The 12,439-nt window shown below is 40.6% G+C and overlaps 1 protein-coding gene across 1 annotated transcript in view; it reads left to right on the top strand.

Moving 5' to 3' along the window:
• The first annotated feature begins 453 nt into the window (after window positions 1–453).
• Window positions 454–12,439, top strand: part of EPOR (erythropoietin receptor) — a 377,631-nt gene continuing 365,645 nt past the window's right edge. Inside the window, exon 1 of the mRNA XM_044084616.1 lies at window positions 454–744. Within this exon, the coding sequence (XP_043940551.1) occupies window positions 645–744 (100 nt within the window). The 5' untranslated portion in view covers window positions 454–644. The remainder of the gene's footprint in view (window positions 745–12,439) is intronic.

The raw sequence follows: 12,439 nt of genomic DNA, 5'->3' as shown, positions 1-12,439 counted from the left end.
TTAGAAGAAGTAATTAAAATTCCAGTTGTACAAGTCCTGGAGGAAAAACTCCTGACATAGAAATGTGGGAATAAGGCTACGTTGCAATAAGACTTGATAAATAAAATTGCTACTAAAGAAAACAAAAACAAAGTTGACATAAACCTCAAATAAAGAGCAAAAAATGTAACAGAATTAAATCTGTAAAACTGTCATGTCGGTTTAACTATTTGAATCACTTGGCACCACAGACTGCTAAGACCTGAAATGACTTACATGCCATGTAGTGCGTACATAGGTCTAAAGGAGGAAGTCTTGAGAAGTTCGATAGGCCTAGTCTAGCAAAACATTTGCTGTTATTGTAAGCTGCTATTTTTTTAACATACAGTTCTGTAAGCATAGTAAAAGCCAAAATGCTAGCAAAAAACGCACTCTTTGCAACTGATTACAACTTGCTCTTATCGAAAAAGCGTTATCTACAGACTACAGGCAGCCCTCTTGTGTCTTGCAGAAGTTTTTTTCCCTCCAGAAGAACCTTTTTTTTTTCCTCATAGGACTGTCTGTTTGTAGTTGTGCATATGAAGGCTTTGAAACTTGCATAGAAATCAACAAAAGCATAAAGGATACGGCATTCTACATTCATTAAAAAAGGGTCCGCAGGAAGAATGTTGGGTTTTAATGTCACAAGAACATTTGTCGTGTTACTCATCCTGACAGTGGAAGCAGCTTGTGTGGAAATAAATGAAGGAGAATTCTTAAACAAAGGTACGTTAAAACTCTTCTATTAATCAGTAGACTGTACATTTCTCTCAGTTTTATTGAATTCAAAATTTAAATGATTGGCCTTCAGAATGCAAGATATGTAATCTAAAATTGCAGGTAGTCATGTCATGATTTAAATACTAAGTGTAAAAGAAATAAACATGCTATATTTGTTAAGAAGTGTGTTAGTAAAGTACTTCTAATACCTGAATTGCTCAACAGGTGTTGGCTACAATGTTGTGATGAGCAATTACACTAGAACAAGTTTGCGGACTAAACACATTTCAGCTACAAAACACAAGCACAAAATATACAACCTCAAGAAAATTGCATTATGGTGCAATAGGCTGTCTGACGAACTCTGTCAGTTGCAGGGTACTGTTGTAATAGAATATAATAACAAACAGCATGGGGTAACATTTCTGTATGACAGATGTACTGTTCATTTTGCAGGTAAGCTGCAGGTTGGTACAGCTAGGAAGCATACTGTGTCTAGTTGTACAGATTAAAACTGTACTTCAGGAGGGTCTGTTTTTAAAGAGCCTGCCATTACATATATTTCAGATACCAAATATACAGCTTCTTAACCTGTTGCAAACATGTCAAACTCAAAATTATCTGTCTATAGCAAGAACTTTCTGTTTCAGCATATACTTCTTTACAAAGTGGGACAAATGGATAACAACTTACAAAGTATATCTTTTTTCCAAAAATGCTCATGGTTCTACAACTGCAGCTCAGTAAGGGAAAAAATACACTGTATATGAATTAAATATGGCCTTCAATGTATGGGACTATGTTACAATGGATTATGACTGATTACGTAACCATTAGTTTTCAGAATGCTTTTTGTCAAAGCCTGCTGCCACAAGGCACACACACCATCCAAAAGTGCAGAAATCATCTGTACAAGGTAACAATGCAGCTTCTGTTAATTGTTGGTGACATCAAAATCTCAAGAACCTGGTGGTAATAATATTTTATAAGGGATATGGAGATGAAGCATGCCCACATATAATGCCCCATATTATTTGTTTCAAGGCTAGGGAACCATGATGTTAGCTGCAGACAGCTAAATCAGTTTTGTCTAGTGCTGATGTGAAACATATCCATGTTCTCATTTATGTAGCACATTTTGTTAAGACACTAAGAACAAATAAAACTAGTATGATCTTTAGATTTAGACACTATATTTCCTAATGCTTATTATTCTGATTAAAGCCATTTAACCTAATACTATACCCATATGTGCAGGTGTTGAAACTGCGATCTATATAATTGTCGTACTTTTATCTCCTTTTATGCAAACACCTTTTAAAGTTGGATTACAACCACTCCTTACTGGGACCTCCCCCTCTCCAGTTACACTGGTGTCATCCTACTCGGTGTTACAAAGCTGACCACTAAATGGAGTTTTACATCTTGATAACCCAAAAATATACTGCTGGTACTTGGTCTTAGTTTGTCTAACTGGTACTAAAGTGATATTCTATTCTGGATCAGTCTGTTTTCATTTTTAAACAGTTTACCTGCCTCAATATAATCAAAACATTGACAGCATTATTTGTTGGTCTTTCTCAGAGTTACCCTTCCCTATTTCAAAAAAAATATAATTTATCCTACCCTACCTCCAACATACGAAAATGTAGACAGGTTCTTAGAACTGTTACTAAATCGGCACTGCCACTTGCCCAGATGCATGCATATACATAAAACACTAGTAACCAGTGCAATAAATCAATATTCTTTACTCAGCTTGCTATTCGTGGCATCTCTGCATCCTTTCATATGAGATTTACTCTAATTTGGTAACTCCTTTCTCTTTGCTGCAGAATCACTGTGGCCAGACCATTTTTTTATTCTGTTCTCCCACAAAAATAATTTTAAATATCTCTTTTCGTCTCGATCATGCAAAATATGAAATAGAAATAAGTAATGTAGCTGGTACAAACAATAAAATAGAAATGTATTTATCATATATGGAAATGCAGAAGAGCTCACTTATATAGATATTTTCATTGTTATAGTGTTTTTTTACATTTCTTTTTCCTCCATGCCTATTGACCTTTAAGCTACTCTCATGGATACTATCATTCATTGATGCCCCTTGATGGGTGAAAGCATGAAAGTGTTTTCCCCTTTAAGTCATATTGCTCTCTCATTTACGTGTGCAAGACCCAAAGGTTGGGATTATAATGTGACAATTCAAGGGGCACTCACTTTCTCAGGCTTTGTTCCTACCGAATGGCGCACTGCTACTGTCATCCCTCTCCATAAAGGGGGAATGACTACAGACCCTGGGAATTATCGCCCCATTAGCCTGATGAGTCTGATATGGAGTGCATCATCATGGACCTGATTAACAAAGATATAGGAAATCTCCAAACTCTGGACCCCACACAGTTTGGCTTTATGAAAGGGAGATCATGCCTGCTCAACCTGGTTGACTTCTTTGAATCAGTCACCAGGGCTGTGGATGAAGGTAAGGCAGTGCATACAGCCTACCTTGATCTGTCCAAGGCCTTCAATACCATTCTTCATTTGGGAATTATTGATAAACTCACCAAACTAGGCATCAACCCCATATCACTAGGTGGCTTGCAAACTGGCTCACAGATAGAACATACAGTGTGAAAGTAGTGAACTCCAAGTCAGACTGCCGACCATTCATGAGTGGAGTCCCACAGGGATCAGTCCTGGGTCCTCTCCTGTTTGGCATCTACTTCTCAGAAGTCCAGGCGAACACAAAGGGACTTTGGCTGATCATGTTTGCAGACGACTGCAAGCTTGGAGCCATTATTAACTCCACAAGTGATGCAGACATCCTACAGAAAGGCCTCACTGAGACCAAACACTGGTGTCAAAACCATGGCCTTAAGCTTAACGCCAAAAAAATGCATTGTCATCCCCTTTGGTTAAACTCAGTTGCCACTAACTACCACAATGATGGGAGCCCACTGAACACTGAAGGTGTTATAAGAGATCTGGGGATGCAGGTTGACAGCAACCTCTCCTTCAACCACCACACTGCCACTGTGGTCAGAAAGTCTTTCTATGTGGCACATCTCATTACCAAATGTTTTGCATCCAGGAAGAAAGAGAACATCATCTCTGTCTACTCTTCCCTCATTAGGCCAATCCTCGAGTATAATGCCCCATTTGGCATGTACCTCACTAGACCTCTGCAACAGCTGGAGAGGATCCTAGGCATTAAACACATGTCCTACACAGACAGGCTCAAAAGACTCCAGCTATTCTCTGTCTCATATCGCCTACTTAGAGGCGATCTCTGCTTGACTTACAAAGCGATGTCTGACCCAGTTCTGTTAGAAATGCTACATCTACAGAAATCCCAATCCCTCTGCACCACATACTCCAGAGACCTCAACCTAATTACCACAATCAACAGAACATGCTGGAGGGACAGGTTCCTCACCCAGAGACTGACCTTGCTCTAGAATAGACTTCCCGTACATGTCAAGCAGAGCACCTCACTGTTCCTCTTCAGGAGAAATCTTGATGAGTGGATGGGTAATAGAAAGTTCACCCTGGGATCACTCCAGTGGCTCTACTTGATAGAGGCACTGGGAACTAGCATCAGGTAGCATGATGTCAGGGCACTTCTATGGGCTATGCTTGTGAAGGCTCCAGGACCATTAGCCTAGTACACACCTTTGAACCTATGAACATACTGCTCTGTCCATACCCCACCCACCTTTAAGGCAGCTGTCTTCATCCATATTTAATCTCCACAAGGAACTGCAAGTGAAGATCATGTTCCAAGGAACATGACTCCAACTCTCTACCCTTGGGAGAGGCATGCAGTCTCCAATTCTCTCTGCCCCCAGCTGACTCCTCCAGATCTCAGGTCCTTATTAAACCCAGCTCATCTCAGACATAATCATGACTTTAGTCTTCTCATTATTGCAGTTTTACTATACTGTAGCCGAGGCGTTTATATTACACTGTCGAAAACACAAACTGTCGACAGCGTAATAATCAACACGAAAATGTCGAAACCCCCGAATATCCAACATACACAAAAAAACCCCACCCAAACACAACACAAATTGCTCTATGCAGGGGGGGGCAAGCCCCTCTGCACCCCCCACACCCCCCCCCCGCTACTTAAATATACCAACTTTGAGATCGCACTGCATTGCAGTAAATGGAAATCTCCCCTTATGGAGATTTCTGTTTACATGTGCAATGACTTTCGCTTTCGACATTTTGGTGCCGACAATATCAGCTTCGATACAGTCGGCCTTCGACAGGGTGAAGTAGACCCGTATCTGAGTAATTATAATATGCATTTATAATGCTAGTTTGGCTGCAAAGGGTTTGCAAGATCAGTCCCCTATGCAAGCAGCAAATATGTAAAATAAAAGTAAAAAATGAATTAAGTGTAAACTACACCAGTGTTTTAAGAAGTGAGTACCGGTGATTCAGAAATTCACACCAGGTATCTGTTTCTCCCCAATAAAAATAAACTTCAAGCCTTAAATATAAAAGATAAGTAAGCATTTTTAATTTACTTTAATTGATTTTTTTGCCAACTGAGTAAATAATCTGGTTCTTATTAAAAGTTTCCAGCTATGACCAGTAGTACCATGAGGTCATAGGTAAATAACATATATGTGGATTGTTTAATTTAGTATAGGTAATCAACTGGCTTCCTGTCAGAAGTTCAAGATTCAATAATGTGAGTCGTGCAGCTGTGAAAATGTACCTGTGATTTAACCTCAGTAACAACAAACTCTGAATGTGACTGTTACATAATTAAAGCGCTGTTTGCAGGGAGACAGGCTCCCCCCCTTGCCGCATCTCATGATGTGGAAAGCCCTCCCACCCCCAGCCCTGCTACTTATACATGCTAACTTTGAAATCATCATACCTCAAAAAAAGAGGGATTACCCCAATATTGCTCTTATTATACATTTTCCCATAATCACACTTACCCAGAATGCTTTTAGAAAATAAGAGGAGGCCAGAGTACTTAGGGAACATCCTCACACATATGGAGACAAAATACAACACTTCACAGACTCAGTGATCAGAGTTCAGGATTGAACTCGACCCTACAGGTGTGAAGTCAAAAACCTTAACCAGAGTTATTCTGCTCCACCCCCATATGTATTTAAATATCCTCTGAATGGGAATCAAATACAGGCTACAGTAGTGAGACTACCAGAACCTAACCACTAGACTAATCTCCATGCACCTCCATGCACCTATTGTCCCTGTCAATTAGAGCTTTACATTTTCCTGAGCCAGTAAATGAAATTAAATAATGTGTCTCTTTAATTAATAATTAACAATGTAATATATGCTTAGTATACATCCCAACCTGTGGATATTGAAAATAGGGACAATGGCCCCTGAAAATTAAGTCCATTCAGCCAAAAATCTAGAACTCTAATTAGCATTCAGTTTGAATACCAAATAACACATACCTCTTCCTACTTCTAGTCGGAACGTGGGATACTACTCCTAAACAAATGTTTAAAAAAACAGAGGGGGAGAAAAATGATGGAAAATGATAAGCACATTATCAAAGAGACAGTGCAAAATATGTAGACCTTAATAAACAGTATTGCAAAATGCTAAAATGCAATGTCATTTATTTCTGCTTCAGAAAGAGGAAACTCTTAAGATGTGTGTCCTCTAAATTATTAGTGCCACTAGAATGTAGGTCACGTAGTGTGGTTGTTTTGTGTACTAGACAGCTTAAAAAATCATGCAATAAGAGGGGATTCAGAAAAATGTGTAAAGGGGGTAAATCAAGTCTGAAAATATGGACGTACCTCCACAAATAGGGACACACTGTACAGAGATAAATTAGGTATGAAAATAGGAATGTTCCTCCAAAATAAGGACAGTTGAGAGGTTTGATTTAGCTAACAATGTAATGTCTCTTTAGCTAACAATGTAATGCTAATCTCAATTTTCAAATCACTTTCCCGTGTAATGAGTACCTAATTATTTATCCTCTTAGCCTTATGTAACATATGCTTATTATTATTTAATTGAAATAGTCGGATTTGTAGCCCACATTTCAAAAGGTCAGAGTTAGTGTCTGCAAAAATGTTGCTGTACCATTTTGTCATTCACTCCAGATAGCATTGTTTGTTTATACAGTTCATAGGTTCATAGGTAGGTACTAGGCTATTGGCTAGGCTATTGGCCCTAGGGCCTATATTAGTCTAGCTAAAAACGTACCATGGCTTTCGGCCCCAAGGAAATTATTTTGCTGTGCTTCTGTCGAGCAGAGCCACAAAAGTGATTCCCGAGGTGAATTTCCTATTTCCCATCTAATCATCAAAATTTTTCTTGAAGAGTGCTAATGAGGAGCTTTGTTTGATAGAGATAGGTAGTTTGTTCCAGAGTATGGGAAGTCTCTGGGACAGGAATCTATCCCTCCAGCATGTTCTGTTTATTGTAGTGACAATGTTTAAGTCCCTAGAGCATGTAGCTCGGAGGGATTGGAATTTTTTTAAGTGGAGCATGTCCAACAGCTCTGGATTTGACATAGCTTTGTATGTTAGGCAGAGTTCGCCTCTGAGTAGTCGATATGCGATGGAGTAAAGCTGACGTTTTTTGAGATGGTCTGCGTAGGGCATCTGTTTGAAGCTAGTAATCCTCTTTGTGAGGTATTTTTGCGGCCTTTCCAGTTGTTGTAGATGTTTTGTAAGGTACATACCAAAAAGGGCGTTATGCTCTACAATGGGTCTAATGAGTGACGAGTAGAGGGGAACAATGACCTCTTTTTTCCTGGATGAGAAACCTTTTGTGATGAAGTTTGCTATGTAGAAGGATTTCCTGACTACTGTGGCAATGTGATTATCAAAGGAGAGACTGTGTCCCAAGGTCTCTTATCACACTTTTGGTGTTAAGTAGACTACAACCTATGTGGTAGCTCATGGATACAGAGTTTTTACCAAAGGAAATAACAATGCACTTTTTGGAATTGAGCTTGAGGCCATGGCTTTGACACCAGGCATCTATCTCCGTGAGGCCCGTTTGTAGGATGGCCACATCGTTAGACGTTTCGATTATGGCTCCTAGTTTTCAGTCATCTGTGAATTTCATTAGCCAAAGACATTCTGTGTTAGTCTGTACTTCAGAAAAGTAGATACCAAACAGGAGAGGACCCAGGACTGAACCCTGTGGTACTCCACTTGTCACTGGTCTGAAGATGGATTTGGAGTCTGGTACTTTCACAGTGTGGGTTCTGTCAGTGAGCCAGGTGGCAACCCATCTTGTGACATAGGGATTTATACCTAGTTTAGTGAGTTTATCTATAATTTCAGAGTGGTGGATGGTGTCAAAAGCCTTGGCGAGATCTAAATTGGCTGTATGAACCATCTTACCCTCATCTACAGCTTTGGTGACTGCTTCAAAGAAGTCTATCAGGTTAGGAGACATGATCTGCCTTTTACAAACCCAAACTGGGTGGGGTCCAGAGTTTGGAGATTACCAATGTTTTTGTTTATAAGTTCTGTTATGATACCTTCCATGGCCTTGCAGACCAGGCTCATTAGGCTAATGGGGCGGTAGTTCCCTGGGTCTGTGGTGGCTCCCCCTTTGTGGAGTGGGATAACCATTGCTGTGCGCCATTCAGTGGGCACAAAGCCTGAGGTGAGGCTATGATTGAACATGGTGCTTAGGTGGGGTGCCAGTTCATTCTGCTGTTCGTGTAGAATGTAGCCTGGAATGTTGTCAGGTCTCATGGATGCTGTGTTCTTGGCTTTGGAGTGTGAAGTTTTTACCTGTGCAGTCGTGATTACAGGAACTTTGCATTCTTCTGGTATAGAGATGGGCCCTTTAGGGGGTGAGAGGGGGGTAAAGTTAGCACTGAACCTATCTCCCAGGATGTTGGCAATATCAGTTGGTTCTGTATATTTAGTGCCATTGTGCTATAACTCAGAGCAGATCTGAGTGTTGCCATTGAGATTCTTGACATAGCTATAGAATGCTTTGTGGTTGCCTTTAGAATCAGTGGCAATTTTGTTTTCGTAACTAGCTTTGGAGGATTTTATGAGGGATCTCAGCTTCTTACTGAGGCTGACCAGGGAGTTCCTCCAATCATGGGATTTTGCTCTTTTTTGCAACAGTTTCTTTCTTCTGTTGTCGAGTTTGTTTATGGCAGGGGACCACCAGAGTGGCTTCCTTTTTTGGAGGATAGCATCTTGGTTCTGTTAGGGATAGCATGATCCATGCACTTGTGTGAGTGCTTATAAAGTACATTTGTGTGGGATTCAGCAGTCGTACCTCTATTGTCCATCTTCATGGGTGTCGTGAAGTTTGACACTTCTGTCTTAAGAATGGTGAAGTTGGCTTTGGAGAAACATTTTACGGTGGTTTCCCTAATGGGGGTGAGGGGAGTGTGGATGGTTAGGGTGACTAGCTTGTTGTCGGATCTGACCAGTGAGGAATTGACCTCTGGTGTGGAACACTTGTCACCCATGTTGGTAATGACCAGGTCTACGATATTGCTGCCCCTGGTGGGGGTGTGGATAAGTTGATCCAAGGCATTGGAATTTATGAATTTCAGAAATCCTTGAGCAAAAAACTTCATGAGTGTCGTGAAGTTTGACACTTCTGTCTTAAGAAGCGTGAAGTTGGCTTTGGAGAAACATTTTACGGTGGTTTCCCTAATGGGGGTGAGGGGGGTGTGGATGGTTAGGGTGACTAGCTTGTGGTCGGATCTGACCAGTGAGGAATTGACCTCTGGTGTGGAACACTGGTCACCCATGTTTTTAATGACCAGGTCTACGATATTGCTGCCCCTGGTGGGGGTGTGGATAAGTTGATCCAAGGCATTGGAATTTATGAATTTCAGAAATCCTTGAGCAAAATAGTTGGTACATGAGTAGTTTTCCCAGTTAATGGTGGGGTAGTTGAAATCACCCATTATTAGGGTGTTGGGTTGTACCCTAATATTTTTCAGTGTATCAAGAAATGAGGAGTGGGAATTCTGGGGCATGGTGGGGTATCTGTAGCAAGTTACAATTTGGATTGCGGTCTTGCCCAGAGTTAGTTGCACTTGGATAATCTCGGATGCATTATGCTGAGCAACTAGCCTGGAGGTGTGGATATCCTTAATGAATATGGATACGCCTCCGCCTTTAGTGTTTTGGTCCAGGACAGGTGGCTGAAATGTGTGCTATGAATTATAGCCTAGTAATGCAGGGGTGCTCTCTGGAGCCTTGAACCAGGTCTCTGTCACTGCACAGATGTCGATGTTCTCCATTCCTCGAGTGAATGAATTTTGATGTTTAGAATTCTAGGACTGAGTAGAATTGCCCAGAAATTTTGCTTGCTTGTACCTGTTAAGGTGGTGAATTTGTCATTTGAACCTTGCCTAAAAAAGGCACTATAGGGGTGGCAAGAGCCTTAGCCAGTATCCAGAATACCAAGGGTGACAGGTGCAGGCCATCTCTGGCAAAGCATCATGATCTGTCGATCATGTCATCCCAGGACAACAGATACTGGATCCCCTTAGAATGACACCAGAAGCTTAGCCAATTGTTGAAGTCAATCATTTTGTCCTTGTACTGTGGTATCATTCTAGATGATGGCAGGATGCTACTCAGGGCTAGGGTCATACCTGCCTGGGCTACAAGATCAAACAGCTCCTCCATGTCTCTTTTCATGTAGTCCACGGAAGTACGTCTCAGGTCATTCACACCAACATGGACAATGACAGAGTCATATTTGGACTTGTTATGGAGTGAACTGAGTGCGTGCATTATGTGGTGGATCCTGGCACCCGACAGGCAGCTGACAGTAACTTTCTCCTTGTTTAGCCTGGTGAGTGGAACATCAGTGTGCCTGACTATAGAGTCACCTATGACTAGAGTGTTGGCTACGTTGTTATGTCTTATGGGCTGTGGTTGAGTGGCACACTGAGTTTGTGGGCTATGTGTCATTTGGGTTGTGTTGGGGGGTGGAGGTTGCTTGTGTTTCTGCTTTGGAGGTCTCTGTTGCTTGAGCAGATTTTTATTTAGAGCCTCCACAAATGTAGGTGTGTGTTTTGTGTTTCTGTGTGTGTGTTTTAGTGGTGCAGGTTTTGAGGGACTATGTGATGAGTGTGGTGTGGTGCAAGTGTTTATCTTCTCCTCTTGACTGTCTAGTCTTGGGTGAAGAGAGCTTTGCTTCCAGTTTGCTTATCTAAGTGCATCTCTCACAGGTTGTAGTGTTGGGTGGTAGGAGGCGAGGGTTGTCTATGCACATGAGGTAATTGCTGCATTGCCCCAAGATGCCCAGATTCATCAAGTAGACAGGAGAAAACACAGGGAGATGACCCTTAGACATGCCTGGATAGGTGCTTATTTTTTAAGCACTAAAAACTGTTTTCCTCTAGATAAGTGAGGAAAATTGAGTGATGTAGTAATTTGTAGCTTATTTAGTGCTTACAATGAGTTCTGAACAAGTGCTGACCTCAAATAAACAGATTTTAGTGCTAAAACTAAAACAACTGGCTCATTCTAAGGGAAAATTTAAAGAACAGACTTTATGGCTCCGGGAGCAGTTTATCCCTAGCTAAGCGGTGATGCATAAAGTGCATATATATATATATATATATATATATATATATATATATATATATATATATTTTTTTTTTTTTTTAATAAAACAGCAAATGAGCAAACTGATTTAAATAAATTAACCAACTGACCAATAAAAAGCTAAAAACTGACCCCCGTTCCAGCAGTCATCGATCAAGACAAGTTCTAACTGCACACTCCTGCCACTAGGGTGCAGGGGAACCTTCTCCAAAAAAAGATGGTCTGGATTAGTGCTCAAGTTGTACAAACAAAGCTAGATTCAGCAGGTCTGAATTTAGTCTATTCTACAGCAAACAAGGTGTGCCAATTTCAGAAAGAAACAGTTCAAATAAGCAGGCACAATACGCCTTTAACCAGAAACTCCCAGCTCAGAAGGGCAAAATCTACCCTCTCCTCTCACAAGAGTGCAGACCACAACTTTTTAATGTAAAAAATGCCCAATCCCCAAGTGCTTAAACCAGAACTAATATACTTTTAGAATAACAGACACTAAGCCTTCAATCAGCAACTCCCAACTTAGAAGGATGTAAGCTACCTGTCCTGCCACAACAATGCAGACCACAAACCTTCTTAATGTAAAACAACTGGTCTGAAGCCCAAGTGCTTCAACCAAAGGCTTAGAACACTTACAATTTAATCAAGCTACTAACAAATAGTAATAAATGCAGCAGAATAAATGCAATCAAGTACTTTTAAGAACAAGCAGCAAAAGCAAAATAAAGTAATAAAGTAGGAAGAAACACAAATACAGTAAAAACAGATGAATAAAGTGCAATTTTTTATATAACAATAGAAAACAAGCAAACTGATTTAAACAAATTGCCCAATTAACCAGTAAAAAAGCTCAAAACTGAGCCCTGTTCCAGCAGTCTTCACTCAGATAAGTTCTAACTGCACACTTCTGCCACTAGGGTGCAGTGGAACCTTCTCCAAAAGTGATAGCCTGGATTAGTGCTCAAGCTATACAAACAAAACTAGATTCAGGATGCCTGAATCTATTCTATTCTACAGCAACCAAGGCCCACCATTTTCAGAAAGAAACAGTTCAAATAAGCAGGCACAATAGGCCTTTAATCAGAAATTTCCAGCTCAGAAGGGCAGAATCTAGCCACTCCTCCCACAAGAGT

This window comes from Protopterus annectens, chromosome 9.part0, assembly GCF_019279795.1.
Source record: "Protopterus annectens isolate FY-2018-M chromosome 9.part0, PAN1.0, whole genome shotgun sequence".
Classification (NCBI taxonomy): Eukaryota; Metazoa; Chordata; order Ceratodontiformes; family Protopteridae; genus Protopterus; species Protopterus annectens.
The sequence above is the reverse complement of the archived record's forward strand: the minus strand, read 5'-3'. Positions and strand labels throughout refer to the sequence as shown.